Genomic DNA, 27,510 nt, shown 5'->3' on the forward strand with positions numbered 1-27,510 from the left:
GCGGGGAGGAGAAATGGAGCGAGGGAGGGAAGAGAGAAAGAGCAAAGCACAGAGCGAGGGAGGGAAGTAAGCAGGAGACTCTCTCTCTTTTCCACGCACACACACTCACACACACTCCCATACACATTCGCACCAGCTGTGCTGTTGTCAGTCTTGGAATGTAAGCACTGCCGTGAGGAGTCAGAGTCTCCACCGCTAAGCACTGCTAAGGAGTAGGAACACAGTACCGTGCACTCAGTGACACAGATGGATGCTAAGCTGTGAGAATCAAAGGTAAGGGCTTTTTCTGATTAATGTTTAAGGGTATATTTATATTTTGTCTGCTCTCAGACTCCAGGGGATGATCTGCTCCTTGCACTGTGACAAAGCCAGACTAATGCAGCAGTGTGGATATCTCAGGAAAAGAAGTGTTGGAACTTCAAAGAGCTAGAAAACAGCTGAATCAAATTAGCTGTATTTTATTTTTTGTATACCTTAAAATGTTTTATTATTTTTTTTTAATTTTCTTGAATGTACAAGGAAGACTTGAAAATCAAGGAAACTTCACATTGTGATATCCAAGTAGATTCCAATTTTTTTTTGCCTTTTTACAAATGAAACTTAAGGATCAATTAGGGTGCTTTCTTTAAAAAAAATTTTAAAAAGCTTTAGCTTTTTTAAAATTCATTATATTTTTTGACATTGTAAAATATTCAGCCCATGACACCTGTCACACAGGAGATAATATGTACCTGTAAGATACTATGACTATGTAAAATACTTAGTAGTCTGATATCCAAACTTTGTCACTTATTCTTAGTGCGATGTTCTCCATACTGTGCACCCATGGTTGCCTGCATAGCTTATATGCATGAGTATAGCCTATGCATACACCTAAGTGCACTTCTGCTGTATATATGACTCTATGTGTGTGTGTGGAGATGTATTTGTCTGTCTGCTGAAAGCCAGTGAGTGCGGCTCACACTTGTGATGTGCTGTGGGCAGATTTGATGGAGAGGCACTGTACCATTCATATCTCTAAAAATGCATGAAGGTGTTTATGATGGTGTTCGAGCACCGCAACAAGAGCAGCCAACAGTGTTACAGTGTACGTATATGTGCATGTCCTCCACAGCACAAACTTAATCCAACCCTGACTCTCTTTTTCAGCCTTTCTAGCAGCAACAGCAGCAGCCTACTCCCTCAGTGTGTTGCCTCACACGCAGACGGCTTCACAGTCACCAAAGTGATATATGAGGGTTTAGTCGTGTGCGCCAGGATGCCCGTGTAACACCATTATTGTTTAGTGCAAATTAGCCACTAACACGGTCCCTGAATTATTGTCAGCTATGGAGCAACCTTTCAGCATTAGAATGAAAAGAGGTGGAAATCCATTCTCCCACAGAGGCGAAGAGGCTCTCATGAGCATTTGCAAAGCTGGCTTTAAAGAATCAGACATGAATACATATTTGAAAAACACTACATATGTTCAAACAGAGAAGCAAGAGTGGGAAGTGAGTGCATTTTCACAACAAAATGGGAACTGTAATAAGCTCGCTTTGAATTAAATTCTAGTATTTGTAATTTCTTTCCGGTCTCTGTCTAAAATGACTTGGTCAGACTTTCATTCCTACCTAGTTACACTCTCCTAGATGCATCTCAGCATAAACATTTTTTCCTCTTTTAATCTCTTTTTGTTACCTTTTCATTGTCAACGCACCCTTTTCAAGAATAACGCCCCTGCATCCACAACCCCCTTAGAGTAGCTTTTCAACACGGAAGTGTGCACTGTATCACAAAATTGCTTTGAGGATTTCAAAACATGAGTAAAGCTTGCTGAGGTTTGCCAAAGACTGCACCCGGCAGAGGCCGACTTGGGAAGGTCTAGGGCTCCACCAAGTGGAAGTTTGCGCAGGTGCAGCAGCTTGGTGCATCAACGCCCCTCATGCTAGATTTATACTCTGTCCGTGCTGCTCTGTCAATACCGGCAAGCAATCACTGGAGCCACTCAAACTGCCAATCACATAACACTAGTTTCTAGCACCAACCTCGCATAAATGGTTAGCATTTGTCACCGCAAAAAATACAGCATTTGCTTGCTATAAATCATGCCCTTGGACAAACAGTGTAAGTACAAAAGATCACCAAGACTAATCATGACACCAGTTCGATGACCTTGCCGCCTTCCTGTGCCCTCTCTCCATCTTAGTCTTCTCTTTTTCCAATTACTCCACCTCTGCCTGTGTTTATTCACAGCACTTTTAAAATTTATTCACGCGCAGAATTCCTTGATTGTGCAACATAAGACTAGAATTTTGATGGGGTCTAAAAGTCTGTGGTTTCAAAGTGGGTCAATATTGGTGTAGGAGGTAGGAGGTTTTGTGTAGCTTTTGTGTAGCTGAGTCTTTATTATGTTGTCCTACCCTTATGTAACAATGCATCTATTCATGGATAATGTAAATGTATTGTGTTACTTTGGGGGACTATTTTCATTTGATAAATCAATGTCATCCAAAATGAATTTTTGGTTAAGTAGGGCGGTTTCCAACTCCTTTTTGTGTCTTATATCTTCACTAAACAGCTAAATCCCTTATATACTTATTAAAACATGGCAAGTCTATTCACTGCAGACATTTGCAGTAAATAGTAACCACAGTCATATTCAAGTGCCAAAGTTTGCAGCAATATTCTCCCATGTACAGAGGATTATCAGTTTATTATGCAGAGAACTCTTAAAGAGGTTTACTAGCCAGACCTCTGCTGCATATTGCATCTATAATTATTGTCTCACTAGCGTCAGAGAATAAAAGTGCAAGGTTAGCGTGCTCGGTTTGGGCTTCATGGGCAAGCCTGCATGTTCAATTTCGGGGGCATAAAATTTTACACAGACTAATGTGCAAGCCTGCGCTTTTCTAGGAAGCATATCCTGATGAACAGCTAGTTTATATCTGATCAAAGATATTCTTATTCAGCAAAACAAGAATGTATAATTTGCAGATTACAGAAACGGAGCAGAGCAGAGCAACTGCCAGACTGTGTCTTAGCCAAGATTAAGAATAACAACCCTAGACAACACTTAAAAGTAATTCTGTCCCTTCACATCTGTGTGCCTTAATGCCAAGCCATATAAGCTGCCTACAAGTTAATCTAATCATAAACAACTTTTTCTTAATAAACTCCACGATTTAATAGGTTGAATAAGCTGGGATAATTTAGTTTGCGTATATAGGATCTGGCATACATTCAGCATGCTCGCTCATCCTTTAATGGAGTGTTTGGAAGAATTCTGAAAAGAAACACTGGCCTAATGCTTAATAGGCACACCACATCAAAGATTAATATCCAGAATGCTATTAAAACTCAAGGACAGGCTGGGATGATAATTAGAAAATGCAATCACAAGCATCAGACTAGATTAATTGCAAGGCGGCGTTTCCTGATTTCGGCAATGCACGTGTCACACTAATGTCACATTATGAGCAAGAAACTAACATAAAAAATGTAGCACATCAGCAATTTACCACAATATCTACATTTCATCTCCATTACTGCGGCAATACTTGGACAAAATTAAAGTCTCTGTACTTGCAGAACGCTGGATTTCATTCATATGTGCAGCCTGTTGTTCAACATCTTTATAGTTTCTTAAAAGCTTTGGGTCAGTCCTACCATGTCAATGAAATTTGTGTTAGAGTTATTACATAGTTTTAATAGCTTTCTCCTCTACCTCATCCATATATCGTATACATTAAAAAAAACTTTGATCAGTTATTGAAGAATTACTGTTGACGTAACAGATTTCATTCATTTAAACTCCCCGAGTCACTGAGAATAAATACAATGTTTCAAATTAAGATCTATCAGCTACATGTTTTGATTTTCTATTCATAGTACTGCATGTACTTAAATTTGCCATTTCGCTATCATCATTAGAAACATAATACTAATTTGTTCCCTGACATTAATAGATCCTTTGTTCATGTGACTTACTTCACAGTCCTTTTTTAAATTCTCTGAACAAAAGCAGAGGCATCGACTCGCATGGGCTTTTAAACAGCGTTCCCTGAGGTACACAGCGAGTGCGTGCTGGGGTAACTCTCGTACCTTAACCTTTATAAAGGGACACTGCTAAATGGGTTCTTTTAGGAAGAGAGGTAAGATTTATTAGGATTAACTTACAAAAGACCATCAATTATGCATAGACACCCAAATTACCTATCAGGACCAGTGAGTGGGGACACAGCCTTTAGTGAAGTATTGGAAGAAGACTGCCAATAACACAAAATACCTTTTCACAGGCACAAAGCCTGACAGACACCTGGGGATAATTTTGGTGGTTTGGGAAATTCTGTGTATGTCTATATGGATTTTCTCCTTTTGGAGTGCATCAAAACATCTCCAGGGAATAAAAATCTATGAAATTAGCCATCAGTAAAGGATGCAAAAATTAAGTAGAGCTAAAAATTGAGAGGAAGTGGGTAAGGAGGGTGAACTGGATGGAAGAGATGAAAAAGACAGACTTCCCTTTAGCAAGACGATCCATTTATACATATGTTAGTGGAAGTCTGTTCTGCAGCTGTAAAATGTAAGTGAACAACTGTGAAGCAGAACATTAAAAAAAATCTACAGAGGATGTTGGGGTAATATATTTTGCTCATGTCAGAAGCATACTTCTCCCAGAGGTGCCTGTATTAAGCTGTTTAAACATGCTCACCGTCTTTGAAGCATCTCATCAGTGTTTGCATATCATCAGTAATGCAAGTTATAATTAGTAAAGCGCACCACAGTCCTTTAAGATGCAGGGTGTGGAAGAGATATGTCTGATTGTGAATTCTACCATATTTACTAAACTTAAATTATCTGCATCTAAAAAAAAAAATATACAAATTTGCTCCGGCTGATTACAGGAAGATGATTTCGATAGGATGCCAGTGTTGGTAATAAAGGATGTGGAGTTGCCCATTGAAAAATTAATAGGACCTAGCAAAGTTTCCCTGCAGGCTAATCATTGCTGGCTTAGTGTGTTTCCACTGTAGTGAAAAAGCGACTAAAGTCAAGACGACCACTGCTTGACCACTCATACATCACTGGTGTTGTAGTCCCTCCATTAAAGTTTATGTAGTTTTCTAAAGCACAAGCCACTTTGTTTGTTTGTTTGTTTGCTTTTCTGGCCATCACGATTGAATGACATATTTCTAAATGCTTCTGGTCTCTGGGGAATGTTGCTGCGATGGAGACTTAAGAGTAAAAATGTAGTACTTGAATAACTGCTTCCAAGAAAAAAAAAGGAATGTCATTAAACCCTATCACATAATGAATATGTCAAAGTCAAAGATCATTTTGATACAAAACAAGAAGCACGATTCATTAAACTGAATTTGATCTTGACATCCACTCCATTGGTTATGCACTTAGATTACCGAAGTCATCTGGTGATACATTTATTATGTTTATTGTCTTGAAATTCTTTATACTTCATGCCTTTCATTTATCATTTACTTAGAAGTTTGTCAAATCAGTTCCACCACGTTAGCTTCATCTCTATTTTTATCATTAGATAAGTTCAATTTTACTAGAAAAACATATACACTCTTTTATGATGACACTATATTAATTTATTCTTAAGCTTACGGCTCTTAGACAAGCCTCAACATTAAATCATGGCTTTGAAGCTTTTAAGGTGATTGAATAACTAGTGCAGCTCTTGGCCTTGTATAGCAAAATCTGAAGGAAATCTGAAGGAAAAGTCATTGTACACAGAGTACAACGGCTTGCAAAGCTGCTGTTTTCACAAGTGCACATGCTATTTGACTGTTTTAATTGTATACTGTCAAAGTGATAGATAGGTGTCATGGTCTTTTTCTTGAATACAGTTTCCTCTTTTCACAGGGATCTAAAGGAGATCAAAGAAAGGAATACAATGTCTGTTCTGATGACACCACCTTCCAGTGCTGATCCTCTCAGAAGCTTATCACCATAATTCGGAAGTCATTCAGGACATTTCCCAGCTGATTGGATACCATGATAACCAATCAAGTTCTGCTGCTCCTCATGCTCTCTATCCTCTGGCCCACTATTGCCCTTCCTTTTGCGCCTGGGAATATTGGGAATCTGTTTGGGATGCCAGAGAGTGATGGTAAGATTCTTCAGCGGTCCAAACGTGGATGGATGTGGAATCAATTCTTTCTGCTCGAGGAATATACAGGAAACGACCATCAATATGTTGGCAAGGTAAAACGTCCAACCACATTGTAGACTAATTATAGGAGTTTTAGCTTGTCGAAGTAGTGTTTGATGTAATTGGCTGAAGATGAATGGGCTGCCAGAAATCTGGCTGTTACAGGCACAGTTACTGGAGCTATCAGACAGAAACAAGTGTACACAACCTCACTTGTTCCATGGTTTTCTTGATTACCCTGTGCAGTGTAAACATACTATTACAGCTAAAATAAAAGTACAGATTTTTTTTATGTGGCAGACAGCATTAATATAACAATAACATCCCATTTTAACAGTAATACCAAAAACAACCATTTCTGGCTTTATAATAATTTTTGTGAGATCATAATGAGACAAAAAGTCAAAGCATATAGAAGCTGAAACAGCCTGTGGACCAGCCTTTTTCAACAATATGACCATTCCTACCTTCAAATTTGAGGAGGCAGGAAATGGTTATTTTGTTGAAATAGGCATGGATGTACAAGAACACAGTGATGGGTGATACATAATACAAGAAAAACAGAAATAAAAATGAATAGACAGTGGCACCTACTGGAGTCAAACTATGGCATTTGTACATGTGTTCACCATGAAACTAAGGAGCACTTCAAAATTCGTATATGAGTTTATGCAGCTTGTAAATCACCAGCACATAGAACAAGTGCAAATTTAATATCAACATCAGGTCAAGACCATAGCAAATCCAAGCCAAACAAAAACATGAGACTCGGCTCCTGCAAGACTCTCCTAAGAATCGCCCCAAAAAGTTTTGGGACAATGCTATTCTTCTCCACCCACCTACTTCAGACAGTTCTTTGTCAGCTCACCCGTGCTAGCACCATAAAGACAGGTGTGATGGGGAGCGTTGCAGTTATCAACTCAAGGGAGGGAAATGAGGTGACTGTCGACAGCCAATTTTCTAAGAGGAAGCTGGCTTTCATCACACACCTCATTCTCTGGAGTAAACAAGTGTCTTGTGCAAGGTTGAGTACGGGGGATATGACAACTTCTTTTGCTGAAACCATCATTCTGATGTGGTGAAGAGAAAGGAACAGTAAAAATAAAAAAAGAAGAGAGGGAGGAAGAAGAAAACATATCAATCAAGAAGGCCACTGAAATTCACCTTGTTGTATTATGTGATGAAGCAGCAGAGGAAATGCTAACTATAAATGGGGCCATCCAGTGATATGTCGGTGACTGGTGTGATGTGGCTTTTTCTCGACTCTTTGATGCTTTCTGGCACCCAACTTCTGTGGCATGACAGCAATCACACTCACCGGTTCCGCACTCCTCCTGTGTCCAATATCATTCACTATTAAACTGTCAGAAAAACATGAGCCTATAATAAATTACTGGAGGGGGAAAATAGGGCAAGCACACGCTGCCATTCTGCTTTACAGAGGAAGCTGACACAAATCACTAATTCCATCAGTTTAACCACAGGGAAAAAACTGTGATGGTAACAGAGACTGGTAAACAGACAAATAATAAGTTAAGATGAAGGCACATAGCCTTTAAGGAGAGTTTAAGAGTGAACAAGTTAAAAGATCAATCAATTAGTTGTCTATGAAAAATTAATCAGTGCCCTACTTTCAACCCTACTTTAATCACTAATTTTTCTCATTTATCAAGCAAACATACCAAGCACCCCCTGGGCCCAAGTCAGTACAAGAAAGCAGGACCAATGCCAAAGATTATATAGAAAGATATACAAAAGACTGATACAGAAAACTGAGAGAGTAACTCTGACTGTTCAAAAGATGGACAGGAAAGAAAAACCCAAGAACTGCAAATAAAATAAGAAAAAAATATGAAAGATCAAAATAACTTAAGACCCTCTGACTGTCGCAAGAAACTGAATGAAAAACAAACAAGATCATATGGAAGCTAAATAACAGAAACAATGCCAAAGATGGAAAGGTCTATATGAAAGATACTCTTAATATACGACTGCAACCAGAGACTGACAATAAAAACTGAAAGGAAAACTGTAAGACTATACAAAAAATGGCCCAAAAAACTGACCTATATAAAAGATTTAATATAGGACAAAACTGATATGAAAAAACGGAAAAACTATATGAAATACAATACAAAAGACTGACAAGTAAAACTGATGGTGATAGCCTGATAAAATAAAAAAGAATGATAAGAATGAATGACGAACAAAAAAAGAGCAATATGAAAAAAAGAAAAATAATGAAAGATTTAGCTTTAACACAAGACTGTAAAAGAAAATATGAAAAATCACAAAAGATGAGGAGAAAGAAAGAATGAAAGAAAGAATTGGATATATAGATTGTAACCTTACAAGACTAATACAAAAAAAATGTGAGACCTTAAGAAAGAGACAGACAAAGGCAGATAAACAGAAAAACAAAGATCAATCAAAAAAAGCCGGATCAATGTTAAAGGTAGAAGTAAAAAATAGACAAAGAAGGACAGACAGACAGGTATGAAGGGAAGAAAGAAAATGTAAAAAGCACTCCAGTACCCAGCACAAAGCCACCAAAGCCTCGATGGTCTTTCACATAAAGATCACTTAATGGCCTTTGTAGCGCACTGTAGCAGAACTTGTTTATTTCACATTCAATCAAAGCTCTCCAATCAGCCCCCACACACTCACTAACTCTCACTTGAGGTTGATTTCTTGGTGATGGCAATCAAATGTGATGTAAAGAACAGTCTCACACTCGTATGCCTCACGTCTCAACTGAAAAGGAAGCAGTGCACGGCTGCAAATGCACTATAATAAATGCAGATGATATTGCTTATCAGGACTTCAAAAGACACGCAGCTTTGAGGCTTACATAATGAATAGTGCAGTCAGATACCTCACAGGATGATGGAGACAAATAACTTCATTATTAAAGTCGTATTTTCAGCCAGATTCGGCAGCAGTTGTCAAGTTGCTAAAAAGCAGAGTGTACTTTATGTTTTTATATATTCTATGTAGCGCGAGTGTGTAGAATCCAAGTGTAAATCCACCAAATCTCATTTTAACTGACTTTCATGGGGGCATTAATGAGTGTGAGCACTCACTGTCTGCAGCTGTGGTGCCCTACTTCTTAAGCAGGGCTGTGAAGTGTGAACGCTTGCAATGCTGAGCAATACAAGCGCAAACTTTGGATTGTGCAGCATATGAGTGGTGTGTCTGAAGTGAACAAAATCCTATTAAATGCTCGGTACACTGCATTGTTTTTGTGCCTTGTAGACAAAATGTGCTGCCTAAATTAAAACTTTCAAGGTAGCTCACTTTGTGGTGTTAATATTTTGACAATAAGTATCCTTGGCTTTTTGAAAGGCCTTGCTTAACACTCCTCTGCATGAATTTTGCCGAACCTGTGTGCGTTACAAAAAACACAAAGCGCAACAGAGATACTGTAAGCTGTACCTCTAACCAACATATTGCACATTATAGTACATGGCTCTAATAGTAAAGAATTCCTGCCTATGTCTTAAGAGACGGGGGGAGAGGAGGACGAGTGATTATTCTGTAACCGTTCTACACTCTATTTTGCTATCTCCTCTTTGCAGCACCAAGCAATGCTTACCAGAGACCTGACAAGAATTGCCAATGATTTTGGTGCTTTACTGACAATTCCTCAGTGTTTGTGCAAGGCGATTTAACTCATCAAGGCTCTCTTCTGTGCTTCTGTTGTAAGGCCTTGAAAACGTTGTGTTTGTGCTGCAAGGCCTTGAAAGGAGAGCCACTAAATCTCTGCAAATATAGTGTGGCAGTGCAAACATTAGATTTTGTAAGGGCTGTGTGAAAAACACTTTGTGCCACACTTTCTCGAGAGTGTCAATGGAAGTTTTTCTTTTTTTTATAGCTGTACTAGATTTACGCTACATGTTAGATGCAAAGTCTAGCACACTTGAACTGTGTGCTTCAAGAAAAAACACCCCTCATGCCTCTCTCAAAAAAAAAAAAGATATATATATATATATATATATATATATATATATATGATTAAAGTGCATTACAGTACTGAGTGCAGTTTCTATAGGACATCCCAAAAGAAATAAAATCCTAAAATCCCATGTTCTTGGCTCATTGCCTTGCTGACAACAGGAGAACAGAAACACTATTATTTTTAGATGCTGTGGTATCTTTTCCTAACATTGCTTACTTGTGCAGAATCCCTCCTTATTTGCAGTTCCACTAAGTCAGAAATCTATATGGCCATGGGGAGAAAATGTTTCTTTTACCCATGGCTATGAAGGGAACGTTATGTCGACATCCAATAATTGGCACAAGTGCACAGGGAAAGGGCTTGGGTGGGGGGTGGGGGTTCAATTTAGACTAAGGGAAATATGTAAAATACAGGGCTCTGCAAAGACTGTAAAATTCCTATTATCTTTGAGACAGCTTGGCTGCACAGGTTTAGGCTCCTTTGATGGCTCATTGTTTGTTGTTTTTGCTTCTCAGCCTTCTTTTAACTGGATTAACAAACAAGCCTGAAAAATATGGTAATAATCAGATGAAAAAAAAATGTGAGAATATCATGAAAAGATGAAAAAAAAATGCAATTGCTGTGTGACATGGTCTGAAATTGCGCTGGCCTAATTATCACAGTGTTAGCACACAAGAGTATGCGAGGAGTCACAGTTTTGAATATCAATAATGAAATATGTTCTTCTTATGTTGCACAGGATTCCAGTGATGCGTAGTGAGCTAACCCTCCTATAACCTATATGCCAATATATGAAAAATTATTTTTAACGATAAGGTGACTGTGGAAATATAGATTCTTTTTGAAGAGTGCAATTGCGCATAGCCAACATATGAAGCCTATTTGAATGCAAAAATTCACACAAACAGTTTCCTGGCTGCTAAAATTACACTGTCATTCATAGTCAATAGCAGTAGCAGCTTTCACATCCATAACACATCTTAAATCCTTGGTTCACTGGCCTACGGCTCACATTCACCAACAATGAACAGACTGTCTCAGAACGCAAATATATGTGAAAATTCAAGCTGACTGATATTTCTCTTTAATAGCCTTTGGATAATAGAGATCATCTGCTTGAAAATATTTCCCCACAAAGTGCCAAATGCTGTGTCTATTGTTCATCTGAACTTGACAGCATCTTGTTTTCACATGCATCCTTATTTATTTTTTAATTCTACCTGAGAATAGCTACCACTCTGGTAATACATTTCTGATTTCCATCCGGAGTTGTACTGTTGACATTATTCTTCCAACTGCAGGAAAAAATAATTAGTTTCTTCACAGCATGCAGATATTAATATTAATAAGTTACTGACGTACATTCTGTGTCCCTAACTACTTGTCATTTAAAATGTGAACCCATGAGATAGTGCTCTAAATATATCTGCTGACAGATCCAGTACAGTAATGAGCTTGAATCAAGTGTCTGTCACAGTATGCCACCATCGTCTGTGACACTTAGGAGATGCTTCAAGGTGATGGATAGGTCAGAGGTGACTAATTTTAGCAATTGTTGCTGTGGGTCAGGTTCTCATCATTTTTCAAAGGCACAATCTGGAAGAAAAATCCACGACTAATTTGATTTGGAGTAATGGAGTGCGTCACACTTGATACTCTGGGTGCAAAGGCACCATTTTCAAAGACTGAACCAGATTGCTTCGTGGGTTTCAACAATTATTTCACAAAGGAACAAAAGTCAAAATTGGCAAAAGAGGAAAAACTGGCCAACTTGAGAAAGACGAGGGCAATACAAAAAAAAATCATTTCCCTCCTACCAGTAGTGCATGCAGTGGTTTTTTTTTTCTTGTTTAAAGTTAAAGAAAATCTAATTAGGGAGAAATGTAGAAGCAAAGTTCTCTAGATCATTTCCAAAGGCTTGAAAAACTAACAACAGCAACTACATTTGATGTTAGCAATTGAGAAGCACTGTTGTTATTGTATGGAGAAGTGTTCAAAAGTAGAATTAAATTTTAAATAGCTTTGTACTTTATCGCCACTGGTTACACAAAATCAATGCGTCTTACTGAAAGCTGAAGCTTTCTTGTCAGCCTGAAGTCCATGACGGAAGAGTGTGCAATTCCTCCAATTACACACCCATACAACATAACGCAATTTGTACAGGTCTGTCTTAAGATTCGTTTCAATTTTTAATATGGATCTCTCTGATTTTCAGCTGCACTCCAACATGGACAAGGGCGATGGCAACGTGAAGTACATCCTGACTGGAGATGGGGCAGGCACCTTGTTCCTGATTGATGAGAAGTCTGGGGATATTCACGCCACAAAGAGGCTGGACAGAGAAGAAAAAGCCATGTACACACTGAACGCAAAGGTTCTGGACAGAAACACCAATGCAGAGCTGGAGCCTGACACTGAATTTAATATCAAAATTCATGACATCAATGACAACGCCCCAAAGTTTGCAAAGGAAATCTACTTTGCTAGTGTGCCTGAAATGTCTGAAGTGGGTAAGTTATGGTTCGTTTAATTTTAACACTGATTAATGGACAAAATTAAATCAACAACTGTTAATTGGCTGGATAGCTACAAAATAAAACTGGCCATTTGTGCTCTGAAAAATCGCATCCCCATTGGACTAAACAATTAACTAATGATCATATTTAGCTTCTAAATCTATAAGGAAAACCATTAGTCCACATTTATTTATCTGAGAATTGATGCCATTATAATGTTAATAGAATATGGCAAAACAATTTTCAAGCAATGCAGAAAAAGCAAGCCACTATTCATCAGTCAGCTGGTTTGGTTTAATGTGACGCTGTGTTCACTTTTTTCACAGTTATTTGCTGTTTTGCGATTGTTATTCACGCGGTCAGGCTCATTGGGCATTCATAACAAGTAATGCCATTTGCCATTTTTAATAGGTGGTAGAAATATTAAAAGTTTAGATTGTCACAGTCTTTCCAATTAAGGATTTGCTTCATTGCACTCCACTTCATTCCATTCAAGTAATATAAATAAGCCAGTTGGCATGAATATAAACAAAGCTTACGAAAGTAATGCATGCAACTTGAAATCAATCCTCAATTATGCAACCACAAATTAATACACGGGAACAATCAAGGGTAAATCAAAACCCAATTGCCTATATGACAAAAAATTATATTCCATTTGGAATTCATAATGCATTTTTCTTAGACGTCCTAGCTTCAAAGGATGGCTCAGTGTCACCGCTACCCACCTCTGGACTAATAAACTTCCTTATATGTTCAGTCTGAACACACTGGTTAGCCAAGTCACCCAGCTATAAAAAAAACCAGCAGCCTCCTTTTATACTATCAGTGCTGGGACTAAGTGGGACAGATGTTCGAGGGTTCATTAGTATGCACGGAGACCGTTAGACCCAAACAGGACACGGCAGAGGTCTCCTGAATGCCAAGGACAGTATTCGCAATGTAGCACTACTGAAACGCTTGGGTGGATTATACAGGACTTAATATGGAAGTGATTTCAGTGACAGCATATCTGAGAGGAACTGAGTTCTTTCGAAGCTTGAACTTTTTTTTAGACACATCTTTAGAGTCCCCAGTGTATGTGTCCTGGTGGTAATTAGTAATTGCAAACACTCTTTCAGTCGCATAAAAAATACATAAATAAAAATGATTTAGTTGAGTGGTAATTGTACCTAGACGAGCATAAAAGCATGTCAGTTGTACCTTTATCTCTCCACACTTTGGGCTGTTAACAGAAAGGGGGGGAAACCTTTTCCATTTTTGGGGGATTATTATTATTATTATAGTTTCAGCTTCTCACAAAATATTTTATGACAGTAATTGGTGTGCAAAATGGCTACGGGCTGGCGTGTCATTAGTCAAAACTGCATGGCATGAATTGAAAAACTAAATGTGTATGTTATTACTACATCTTTTCATACCAGGTTTGATTTATGAGACAGAGAGAGTATTCTTTCCTTAAGGCTTGACAAACCATCATTTTTTAGTCTCACTGCTATTTAAATTAGACCCATTACCTGGGTTTAATCAAAGTAATAATTTTGACTGTGGATCCAGATGAGATCTAATCACAGTCTGAAAGTGTAGGTTATCAATTTTGATTCACTGTTTAGTCACTCGCCTATCTCGGCACGCTTGCTTTTTTGGAGAAAATTGATTTTGTTCAGAGGCCCGGTCGTCGAATAAATACGAACAATATCAGGGCACTGATGGCGTTAATAATGGTCACTTTGAGCAACTGGCTTTCTGGAAATGAGTGTCAAATTTGCAGAAAACTTTCTCTATACAAATGGAAGTAAATTTCAAAAGTTGACTCAGTTACTTGATCATGTCTTGTTATAATAAGCGCAGTAACAGAATCAATTAAAATTGACTTTCGATGTTTGTTTTGCAGGTACATCTGTTGTCACTGTAACTGCCACGGATGCTGATGATCAAACATATGGGAACAGTGCCAAGCTTGTGTATAGCATTCTACAGGGACAGCCCTACTTCTCTGTGGATTCTGAAAATGGTAAGCCAAACGCAGCAGGATCTCTTAGAAGCAGCTTCTAATGTGTTGCAATGTGTGTGAGAATTAAATCGGAAGAAGGGGGATTCATCTGACTCTCAGGGTTATTAATCCAAATAAGTGCAAGATTGATTTCTTCCACTAATTTCAGCTGAAATTTCCAATTGTGTTTGTGTTTGGCTGAAAAAAGTGTTCATGTTCGAGTTTTCTGTCAGGAAAGTAAGAGTTTAATATTTACAAGAACACTGCGGTACTTGTAGCCATGTAATCTTTCATCTTGCATATATCATGGAAGAAACCAAACATTTTGTCTGTGAGTCATAAAATATTAATAAGAAAAAACCTTTCAAATCCATTAGTCCCATTATTTACGTACAGCATTTCTAAAATTGGATATAAGTAATGCCTGACATTTTGGGAAGTGGGCTGATAGGCTGTCGTACCAAACAGAGCTAGATGGGACGATCAATGTCAATTTCATCTCTAAGCATTCACTCAGTGTCAGATGGAAACAGAGATTGATGCAACCAAGCCCCGTTAAAGCAACAAACAACTGCACACTGTCTTATTTACAGAGCAATTATCTTATAATTCAAGAAGAAAATGATTTGAGAAAGTTCGATCACAACAACTGGGCTCTGTATTCACAAAGCAGGTTAAAATTCCTTATTTCCAACCATAAGCTGACCCTGAAAGGTATTGTTCTCAACAATGTTACAGAGGTTGTCACAGAATTTATTTCTAGTAAGTAAAACCAAACTAAAATTACATTTATTAAGGACTTTAAACAAAATGCTTATATTGTGTAATCATAAAAAAGAAAAGAAAAAACAGAGAAAAGTACTGCATCGTGCATCTGGTATACAAATGTAGCACTTCTGACACTAAAAAAACATTGCCAAGAAACATAATCCGGGCAGCAATTAGATTTCCCTTGGAAACTTAATTGGCAAACTAAATCAGAGGCATATAAATGTAATTTTCTAGCAGACATGGTTGCGACAGAGACAGAATTGATAATAATCTCATCGCATTTACAGTAAGAGAGGAAATAATTTCTCAAAATAAAATGTATCTTTAAAACAGCAAAAGTGGTGACTAACTTTTTCTTTTTTCTTATTTCCAGGCACGATAAAGACAGCTCTCCCTGGTATGGACAGAGAAGTCAAGGAAAACTACCAGGTTGTGATCCAGGCTAAAGACATGGCTGGGCAGATGGGAGGGCTTTCAGGAACCACTACAGTCAGCATCACTCTCTCTGATGTAAACGACAGTCCGCCTCGCTTTGCGAATCGTAAGAGGCCTCCCTCTTGTACTTTATTGTTTTGCAAAGCATTTTAAGACAAGAGTTTTGTATCTATGTACAATAAAAATGATCATGGATTAATGAAGCAAGCACGCAACCAAAGATTTACCCATTTAATGTCATGTTTAGATTCCTTCCGTGTGACTGCTGTCGAGTCCACAGTGATTGGAGCTGCTATTGGGCGAATTAAGGCTGATGATCCAGATGTGGGCCGTAATGCTGAGATGGAGTACATCATAGTTGGTGGTCATGACAGTTTTAATATTATCACTGACCAAATCACACAGGAGGGAGTCATCATAATAAAAAAGGTACCTCAATTCTATTTCATCTTCTGTTTCTCTCTATTTCTTATACTATTTTATATGTGTTTTCCACAGTCACTGTTCAAGTAACCAGCTAATGTCATAGCTGTAACATCAGACAAAAAAAGTAGTTACATTATTTCACATTTTGTAATTGGTTTGAATATTCCAGATTTGGGAAAAAGTTTGAAATATAGCCCAAAAGTATGGTTTTGATTTTAATTTGACATAAGATATATAAAATATCTAAAATAAAGATCATTTAACTTCAAACAGTAAGTCAGGACAGCATAGTTTCAGATTAGATATTAGTTAGCAGTTTTGATGTAAGAAGAATATGACAGCCTATTTTTGAACTGAAATGTAAAATCACCCTAAGGTAGTAAAAGGAATAATATAAATATTTGTGCTACAAATTCTCTCAAAAGATCCCCAGATCAGTATTCCTTATTTGGATTTGTAACCTAGAATTTGGAATATGATTAAGATAAAGGCAGACAAATGAAAAGCAATCAATTGCACATCAAAATCCTGGAGGCAGATAGTTTTTTTCCCCCTTTCTTTTTAAATGGAAACGTCTACAGCTTGATTTCTGATGTGCTTTCATCTCTAGCCACTGGATTATGAAACTAAGAGGGACTACGAGTTCAGAGTGGAGGTGAAAAATACCTACTTGGATGCAAGGTTCATCCATGGTTTGCAATTCAAAGACTACGCCACGGTCAAGGTAACGGTAGAGGATGTGGACGAGCCCCCAATTTTCACCAGGAACCCTTACATCATCGAGGTGCACGAGGACACGGCTGCTGGCAGCTTCGTTGGTGTGGTATCAGCCAGGGACCCAGATGCTGACAACAAGCCAGTCAAGTATGCTACAGGGCTCAGAAGTGCTGAGGCCTTACACTGTGCCAGACTCTTAGAGTAAAATGCCAAATAGCTTTCCTAGCCTACAACAACAAATTCCCTTTCATCTGGAATTAGGTACTCGCAATTTTGTAAACTTGCAAAACAATCAATGGCCTGTTAAGCAAAGATTTCCTAACCAGCCAATTGGGTGTAATGCTTTATTGTAGTAATTTGATTGTTTCAAAACTCATTGTCCCAGCTTTAATTATACCAGAATAAAATCAATGCAAAAACAAGCAACACATGGACAAAATACAAAGTCTCCTCTTATCAGTTTTATAGAGTGAGGATTAAAATGTGCCCACTTAGTTAAATCTAATCCATCAGCCAAGCCATGTGTCAGTGTAGAAGGGGGGGAGAATATTATTCATGGGTCCCTCCTGGTGATTTCCCAGTGGAAGATGGCGGCAGCATTGTGAAGTGAATACAGACTGTTTATTTCCCGGAATTATGTAAGCCCTCTGTGGCACTGCACAAAGTCAAAGTGAAAGAGCCTAATTTGCTGTATCGATTCACACAGCTCAGCGCCGCCGTTCCACACATATGGCGCCTGCCCATCTCTGACACAGAGATATGCTGCTCTTGGCCAATGCCACATGGCGTATTGTGTTGCATATTCCAGTTTCACTTGTGTATGAAAGGTGACTATGACAAATGAGCAGGCTCACAGAAAGATGTATCATCTTTTGACAATGGGGAGCCTGGAAAGCAGTTTCTTTTGCAGGAATTAATGCACTTTGTAAAACACAATTTTAAGTAGATAAGGACGTTAGTGTGTTTTTTCTCATAAAGACAGCCCCGTGCAAGCAGAATGACTTTTAACTGGTCTTCATTTTACAACAACAATAACACTAATCTGTTGTAGAGTTAACATGATTTGGTCTGTTTGGAAATTTGTGAGCACTTCTATCTCACTGGTATGAATAACTACGTTATTTCTTGCAGATACTCCATTGATCGACACACAGATCTGGAGAGGCTGTTCAACATTGATTCTGTGAATGGGACCATCACAACACTGAAAGCACTGGACCGAGAAACATCCAAATGGCACAACATTTCTGTGGTGGCTACAGAAATAAGTAATTGTTGTTTTTGATATCCAATTTATAATAATAATAATAATAATTTTTCATCTGTGCCGTAAATAACTGAAATTATTTTATGTAATCATTTTAGATAATCCACGTCAGACAACTCGAGTGCCAGTGTTCATCAAGGTGTTGGATGTCAATGACAACGCCCCCGAGTTTGCCATGTCCTACGACACATTTGTCTGTGAGAATGTCAAGGCAGGACAGGTATCAGTGGTTTCCGTCATTATCATGGTTTCATGGGCAAAATAAGGATATATATAAATGGCACTGAAGCACAGGGTCAAATTCGTCAGCTGCATATATTGCATAAGTATTCACACAACAGAAAATACTTAGATGCGACTGTGTTCCCAGACACAATTTTCATGACACAATTACATTTAAATCTGCTGCTTGTATTGGCTTGGGATGCTGTTGGAACCCTGCTTTAGAACTACTTTATTTATTTGGGATAGTGTATTATCCTGCTGGAAGCACCTGACATGGAAATTTAATGCTGTTTACATCAAATTCTGACCCTGGTATCCAAATTTTGCAGCAGAAATCAAGACTCATCAGACCAGGAAACCTTTTTCCAATATTGTAATTGTCTAACTTTAGTTGAGACAATGCGAAATGTAGCCTCAGTTTGCTAATCGTAACTGATGGAAGTGGTGCCTGGTATAGTTTTCTGCTGCTGTACATTCAGAGATGCTCTTCTGCATACCTTGGTTTGGTTTGAGTTACTGTTGCCCTCCTATCAGCTCAAAGCAGTCCGGCCATTCTCCTCTGACCTCTGGTATGAACAAGGTATTTTCTCCCAAAGAACTGCAGCTCACTGGATAGTTTCCGTTTTTTAGAAAATACTATGTGAACTCTAGGTTATACAGGAAAATCCCAGTACATCAACAGCTTCTGAAATACTCAGACCAGGCCATGTATCACAAACAACCATGCCATGTGGAAATTCACTTACATCACCTTTCTTCCCTATTCTGATACTGAACTTAAGTTGGTCATCTTGACCCTGTCTAAATGTCTAAATTTAGAGTTTGAGTTGTAGCCATGTGAATGGACCAATTCTCATCCACACTACTTCATAATTCATATTTGTGCTTCATTAAATATCCCAAATCCTGAAACTGACAAATGTCTTAAAAGTTATTCCAGTGTTTTACGATATTAATTGCATATATTCATATGCTTTCTAATGCGTTGCCCTAACCTTTTGTTCTGATTTTTTACAGTTGATTCAGACAATAAGTGCTGTTGACACAGATGAACCTCTCGTGGGACACAAGTTTGTGTTTAGTATAAGTCCCACCAATCCCAATTTTACCATTGATGACAGGGAAGGTAAAATATTCTTCTCTTTTTTTTACCATTTTTACTCTTAGAAATATTCATAAATACATCCTCATTAATAAACAATGATTCAAAATCAAAAGCCTTGTGCGATTACAGGGTTTTTTTCTGATGTTGTAATTTTTGTACTCTTTCTTGAAGAGCTCTAGTTGATTGCCAATTATCTTTCACTGCACAATAAACACAGTGGAAATGCCAACCTTCACAGTCAGATATATTGGACTGCACTGTGTTACAAACAGATTTTAATTTTATCTGCCCTACAATAGAAAATATTTGCTTTTCAAGAAAGTGGAAATGCTCATGAAGCTTTTCAAACAAGATATGCAATGGTTGTTCAGTAGCCATGCAGTAACAGGTCTGAAAACTTTACATGTTTTTTCAGTTTTCTCCATTTAGTCTAAGACTTTAAATAATGGCATGTATACTGTAAGATAATGTGACATAACAGACTCATAACAAGGACAAATATTCACAATTTCAACAAACAAACACAACTTCATACTTGGACCAGGTTACTGTGCCTTTGAATGAAGATGTCTATAATTACCTAATAAGCTGCAATTTGCTCTTTTATAATAAAAGCCTTTATTTACAGAAATAAAAAGAAAGCTATTCTAAAATCTCGTCATTGACAAGGTCTGAATGTTTCCACAGATAACACTGCCAATATCCTGACACGGAGGGGAGGTTTCAGCCGCCGTGAGATGAGCATGTACCTCTTGCCTGTAGTGATCTCTGACAACGACTACCCCATTCAGAGCAGCACCAGCACACTGATCGTGCGCGTGTGTGCTTGTGACAGCCGTGGAAACATGCAGTCGTGTAACCCTGAGGTCTTGCCCTTCTCAGATGGTCTCACAACTGGAGCTCTAGTGGCCATACTGCTCTGTGTCATCATCCTTCTCAGTAAGTTCACTCTTGAGTTCAGTTCAGTTTTATTTATATAGCACCAAATCACAACAGCAGTTGCCTAAAGGTGCAAGGGGGGGGGGGGGGGGGGGGGGTGTTTCGCTCTGCTTTTTGTGAGTCTAATGAAAGAAGTAAAAAGTCTTGACCAAAAATAATAAAACAATAAATAAATATAATAATAATTTTAAACTAACTTCCCTTTAGGGTAACTAGCCAGGCCTGCTTTATTGTGTTAGTGACCAGTTTGGTCACTGACAATGGATGTTCATGGGATCATGAAAACTTTAACTTCTTATTCTTGTAATGTTTGCTTCTTCATTTAGGCACAACAGTATTCCGTGCAAATAATAGCAACTCGGTTCTCATATTCAATTCAAGTCAGTGAAAACAATTATAAATCATTCAAAATAAAAACAGCTGCAGCTCCATCTCTATTACCGTATTTTAACAAGTTGCACAACTCTATAAAGTAGGGGTGTAACATATCTAGTTACAAATGAGCAAAAATCAAACAGTGGAAAAAAAAGTAGAAAACCAGTATATTTTTAAGTATCCACTTGATGGAAAAACACTGAGGGTAAAGGTATATGTACAAGGCAAGACATTATTGTGCTTTAAGTGTAATATAGGGGTAAGATGTGAGCAATAAAAGCAGTAAGGAGACTTTAAAGTGAGATTACTGTGAAGAAAACAATATAATATTTTAAGCAAATAAGATCCAGGTAAAACCTGCTGGGAGTAAAAGATTTTCTGGTGGAAACCCAGAAAACCACAGCATCATCAGGTTAGCTAAAGAACATCTGTTGCCATGGAAGAACTCTTGGTTTATGAGACGTGGCAACAAAGAAACTGGATTTAAGAAACATTGTTACAAGTAAAGCACTTATTGAAATGAACAGAATTCTGGCTGATCCTACTTTTATTCATTGTTTTTTGGAAGAGGTCTGTGAAGATTTTTTATTCATTTGTTTTTTTAAATCGAGGCTTACCTGTCTTTGAAGGTCACATCAAACCCATTGGTACACATGTTTAGTTATCTGTCTACTTCTTATCCAACCTCATTACCATTGCTACCATGGTTATGTTGAGAACTTGCTGTTCTTTTGGCATATTAGCAGTTACCATAACTCCAAAATGCAAAATTATCACCCCAGGCAGGCCTTATACGCATCATGCTGCAGGCAATTTTGGCTGAAAAAGTCAATAACATGGACCAGAGTGACTTGTTTGCTCAAGTACATGCTGTTAAGTGGCCGCATGGAGTCGAACAACCGAATCTCTCTTCTATCACAAGGTCTGCCATTATAAACGGGGAATTGATTAAAAGGTTGGACTCCCAAATTTTTTTCCCTAAAAGATGCCACTCTATCTAGGGACTCCACTTTGACTGGCAGCAGCTTAGCATCTTAATATGTTAAAACAATGATTAAATCCTGCACTAAAGAATAGCTGATTTAAGTATTTCACAGTCAAACATTACAGATTGTTTTAACAATAACAGAGTGAAGTGCCTCAGTCTACTTCATATGAGCTGGCTGATGACCATAAAAAGCTTGCAAACCATAGTGAAGATGGCTTATACAAAAAAGGTTTAAAATAGAAACCTGCCTTTGTAATACCAGTGACCATGTTCCATGCAAACAAATGTGGCCAGTACAAGGATGCCACACATCAGCACTTAAACCAGGTGGTTCCAGTTGTCATGGAAACTTAGTTACGTGTTAAACTAGTGTTACTAAATGAGATGAAAACGCTAACACCAAAAATACCCACTGTAATGTTCTCCTTAAGGAGAATTGAGGGTACAAAGTAGCTTATTGAGAACACAAGGAGTTATGCAATTTTAGACATTTGAACAGACTATTACATTTGGTATGGATAACAAATAGAATCAAGGACCCTGAGAAAATCTTTAAAATATCTTAAATTATATAACTGGTAGCAAAGTGCAACATGGGGTCTTTCTGGATTCCTTTTAAAATGTGAACAATCAAACATAATTACTTTTGTCTCAAAAAGGAGTACAATGGTGCTTCTAGGCACCCTTCATTAAGACATAAAACCACTTAACTAAACAGTCGGTATTTCTCTGGGAGGTAAGGTTGTATGCTCCTTCCTAAGTAATAAAGCATTTCTTTCAGAAGTCCTTGTGATCCGCAGTCAGGGAACAGCAGTAGCAGTTCTACTGAGGAGAATTTTAAAAAAACATGTAGGAGTATTTTTTTAAGTGCATGTCCAATAAGTAATGGGTTTCAACCATCACTGAACCTTACCTCCTCTGTCAGCATAATACTTGATAGAAGCACTTAAGGCTTAGGATTCCTTGCAAACTGCTGAGGGCAAAATAAAAGACAAGTACAGATCTGTCCTCATGAATGTGTATGTGTTTACTCCTCTGTCCCTAACCTTTTTCATGAGATGAATTTGACCCTTTTCCTCCTTCCTTCTGTCAAAATATTGCTTTGGAGTTTGGTGTGTTCCTCGAGTGACTAAATTTCTAATACAAGCTACCAGATTTTCTTGTGTCTGTCTGCTTTAATTCCAAATTTTAAATTCTGTCAGGGCAGACCGCATTGCACAAATTTAGTGTGCTGAAGGTTAAACTCTGCACTCTCCTCTTGAGCAAAATATCATGACATCTGCTCATTATCCAACACTTTTCGCGCTTGAAGCTCCCTGACAGACTGTCTCATTCACCTCTGCTTGACTCCAAAAGACAGGCACTGAGCTGGAGCAGTTCGTCATAGCTGGTCCATATCTTGCTGCATCTCCTTAAAAAATGACACTGGTCAATCACAAATGTTCCTAAAGTACACTACTCAGCAATATAGCCTGAAGGCATTAAAATTAACGTCCAAGTGGGATGCAAGTAGAAAACTATGCTACCTGTGTTATCTTTTTATCTGATGAATAGCAGGTTAATTTAAAATAATACATTTCTTCCAAAACTGTCACTCACTGAAAACATGCTCACTCTGCAATCTCCTATTCTCTTTTACTACTGGGGAGAAAAAAAGATGAGGATGCATGTTAGAGAATGAAAAAGGGTCCTCTAACCATCGTGCATTTTGTACAGTGAATGTAACATTCAAGGGGGAAAGAAATAAAAAGCTTTTTCACTGAATCTTCAATAATAGGAGGTGAATGCCTGAGGCAGTGTTGAGGATTTGTCACTGGTAGCAAATGTGTTTCCCCTATGTGCCTTTGCTCTCCTGTGCTCTTTAATGCATGACACATGTTCGGAGGCAGACATCTTATGCTGTGCTTTCTCTCTCTGCATTTCCCGCTGATTCTTGTGTAGTGATTGTGGTGCTGTTTGCTGCCCTGAGGAGACAGAGGAAGAAGGAGCCTCTGATCATCTCCAAAGAGGATGTCAGAGACAACGTTGTCAGCTACAACGATGAAGGGGGTGGAGAGGAGGACACTCAGGCCTTTGATATTGGCACGCTGCGCAACCCAGAGGTGATGGATGCTAACAAGCTACGCAGGGACATCATACCCGAAATGCTGTTTCCCTTTCGGAGGACATCACCTATAAAGGATAACACGGATGTCAGGGACTTCATTAATGGGAGGCTTCAGGAGAATGATTCAGATCCAACAGCACCCCCTTATGACTCCCTGGCCACGTATGCTTATGAGGGCACTGGGTCACTGGCAGAATCCCTCAGTTCCCTGGAGTCCGCTGCCACTGAGGGGGACCAGGAATATGATTACCTCAGCAACTGGGGACCACAATTCAAAAAGTTGGCAGAGATGTACATAGGGAAGAGCCCTGGCAGAGAAACTTAGACAAAGATAGTCTCTCTTTTCCAAGTCCATGCTTCTCTGTCTGTTTATCTAGCTATCTGGCTAGCCAGCTATTTGTCTAGTCAGTTAGCTAGCCAGCTAGTTGACTGTCTGTCTGCCTATCAAGCTATCTATCTGTTTGTCTAGTTTGCTAGCTAGCTTGCTAGTTAACTAGTTGTCCATTTGATTCTCATAAATGTGTGTGCAGGCACAAAAATAAACACACACACACACACACACACAGAGACACACACACACACACACACACACACACACTTAAACAAAAATCACTGCTATCCACATGTGGATGCTAAAATGAAAATTAAGACTTGAACTGTGCAGAATTTTCTCTTAATGGAGATACAGTATAAATCTCAAAGTTTTACTGTTTTTGGTCATAATCAGTAAAGATGCCTTTGAATTTTAGGATTTTTTGTGAACAATGATGTGGACAATGTGTTTTGTAATTGACATGAGCGATAGTAGTATTGTATACTATCAATGTTTAATGGTACCGGACTGGGTTTGGGTGGGATAGGGATGGAGTCGAATGGCTTTTCGAGCCAGCTCCATTAAATACTGTACATGTACAAAATGTTTTTAACGATGGACATCCTATATACTATTTGCTATATCTGTTTGACAAGCAATGTTCATGTGAATGGTTGGTGCAGTTTATTTGTCAAACTGTGAATTCATTTCATCATATAGGTGTAACATGTAATGGAAAGTGTATGTTGTAGAAAACTGTCATACACTGAATTCATGCTGTTTGAATGCTGAGTCATATTGTTTTATATTTATATTTTTATACTTATTTTCTTAATAAAACAATGTAAAAAAGAAACCACACATTTCCAGTTACGTAATTTCAACTAATGTGGTTCATTAAACTGCTTTTGTGATGAAATACAGAAATAACCAGAGAACTGTAGCTATTCACTGAGTAAAAACATGTTGGATCTGATATTGACAAACTGTCTGAATTGAACAAATCTGTAAGAGGTACTAAACTGGGCTTGGCAGATATGATGTGTAAAATAACTGACAGTGTAAGAAGCGGGTAGTTGTGCTATAAATCACCATCCTGATAAATCTGTATTTGGAGAAATATGGAGTATTTAGAAAAGTACACAATTCAGAGACTCACTTCTTCTGATTTTCATTTGGATTTTCACGAAAGTTTGGATTTGAAAATGTATTTGGGTTTTGTTTTTTCCTTTCCCTTGCGGGCAGCAAACTGCGTTTTCCTAGAAACATTACACCAAACTCTATGTAGTTTATTTCACACTGATCTGCATTTTATTTTTAATAGAAGGTAACAGTGGGTGGCTTTGGAGAACCTCCCATCAATGTCTTTCTTATGTTGCTTCATTAGGTTACAGATCTTAACACCTACAATCTCACTGCTGTAGTGCCAGTTATGTAGGTGCCGTCCTACTTTTAAGCACTTTTCAGTATTCTAACCACACCAAGAGGAAGTACTTGCAAATTAAAACAGTTGTCAAATGCCTGTCTGGTCATTTATATTTTTATGTTCTGAAACATTTTTGCAGATCAACACATTTCTTCTTGACAACAATAGAGGTGCAACTGAAGTAACTTACCTCTGAAGAAAAGCTGAGCAAAGGGAAGTTGCATGGCTCTACAGTAATGGCTGCTTAATACCATCATACGTCCTATCATAGCTATTACCATATCAGAATGAAAGACATGAAAATTGAAGCTCTCATAGCACAAAACAGCTCAATGGTTCTTATGCAAACTGAAAATTCCAATATTTAAAACCATTTTGAAAGATACCTACAAATACTCTGTAGAAGTACCAACTATTTAGTTATGTACAAGCTGTCCGTCATCCCTAACAACAAAGATGTATTTCATAAGGCAGCTATTAATTGCATAATGTTAAGTGGTGATTATGTGCAAGCTAATAAATCCAATATAAGAGCTATAAAACCTTCAGTGAGTAGAAAGCAGAGATGTTAAATTTTCTATTCTGTGCAAAGACTTCATAAAAAGTTCAACCAACACCTCCAACATGTTCTGTACTGGATTAACTTTTATTTGATTTAATAGATGTAGACATTTTGTGTTAGGCACTTTGTTAAGTGCAATGTGCTTTCCAAGACTGCAGTCAACATAAGGAAACAATGCGTCTGCCCTTTTATCTGTGGTCATGACTTTTCTGTACGTGAGAGCAGACAGTTTGTTAACTTTAAAAAAAAAGAAAAAATAGACTTGTGGATCCAAGGTCTGTACAAAACCATAAGCAAGCAACTCTTGTTAACTTTCCGGCGTAGTTTTGACCACAATGATTTAGAGACAGCACATAGCATAACTGCTGCATAATTGTAATCATACGTTTTTCTTATCGATCACCTTTCAGCTCCTAATAATGATGGGTGCTATTCATCAAACAAAGTATTTCAGCCTGCTGTTGTGATCAGATTATGATCTAGCAGATAGCAAGTCAATATGGTTATAACAAATGTCTTGAGACACATAAATGTTTCCTACACATCAGATCTTGGGTTAAAATACTTGAAATTCACGATCCATGAAATACATTTTTTTAGGAGCACAAAATATTTGAATTATAATTTATATAATGTCACATTCACTGCTAAACATAGCAAATATTGCAAAATGTGATTAAAAAAAAGTGTTTTACCACAGGATTTGCAGGGGTACATTTATAGAGCTGTAGACCTTATAGACCTGTTTTAACTTGTCACATTTCTCTCATCTGAATGTGAGAGTGAATGAATAGTGGTATTGTTAAGCGCTTTGGGTGCCTTGAAAAGCGCTATATAAATCCAATCCATTATTATTATTATTATTATTATTTTTACCTTCCACTTCCTGCCAGGTTGCTGTAACGAATAGTTGTCGGTTCTTAGAAACTACCTGTTCAAACAGAAGTTACGCTGATTTGTTACACCTTGTTGGGAAACAAAGGGTGCTAACCCAGCCCTAGTTCAACTTGTGTCACTTCAACCCAATGCATAGATGCTTGGTACATCTTTCTTCTGCTGTTGATAGATTTAGTTCATTTTGGAAGGGTTTAAACCATTCTAAATACACTAATTTACAGTCATAAATGTTCATCAGTGAATGGAAAGCAGGCCTGTGAAATGATTTTGCCTCTCAAATGAATTTCATTCTTTGACCAGTGCAATGAATCAAAGGAAATATTCTGCATTTGG

The 27,510-nt window shown here is 38.0% G+C and overlaps 1 protein-coding gene across 1 annotated transcript; it reads left to right on the plus strand.

The window, feature by feature from the left end:
* LOC146567094 (cadherin-10-like) lies at positions 1-25,814 on the plus strand. Its single transcript, XM_085286700.1, has 12 exons — positions 1-273; positions 5,869-6,210; positions 12,331-12,625; positions 14,526-14,645; positions 15,769-15,936; positions 16,078-16,259; positions 16,867-17,120; positions 18,105-18,241; positions 18,339-18,460; positions 19,483-19,591; positions 20,258-20,509; positions 23,814-25,814. The coding sequence occupies exons 2-12, from the start codon at positions 6,001-6,003 to the stop codon at positions 24,302-24,304; spliced, it is 2,340 nt and encodes a 779-aa protein (XP_085142826.1). The 5' UTR covers positions 1-273; positions 5,869-6,000; the 3' UTR covers positions 24,305-25,814.
* Positions 25,815-27,510: the final 1,696 nt, after the last annotated feature.

Source organism: Mchenga conophoros, linkage group LG9 (assembly GCF_057382185.1).
Source record: "Mchenga conophoros isolate Kocher_MC1m ecotype Shallow Benthic linkage group LG9, M_conophoros_male_GT1.1, whole genome shotgun sequence".
Lineage (NCBI taxonomy): Eukaryota > Metazoa > Chordata > Actinopteri > Cichliformes > Cichlidae > Mchenga > Mchenga conophoros.

What these genes read in the sequence shown, in the direction of transcription:
- LOC146567094 (XM_085286700.1), top strand. Translation starts at nt 6,001, where the DNA reads ATGATAACCAATCAAGTTCTGCTGCTCCTCATGCTCTCTATCCTCTGG. An exon ending in CTCTGTGGATTCTGAAAATG is followed by an intron (nt 14,646 to 15,768) that starts GTAAGCCAAACG and finishes TCTTATTTCCAG; the next exon opens with GCACGATAAAGACAGCTCTC. An exon ending in GCTGACAACAAGCCAGTCAA is followed by an intron (nt 17,121 to 18,104) that starts GTATGCTACAGG and finishes TATTTCTTGCAG; the next exon opens with ATACTCCATTGATCGACACA.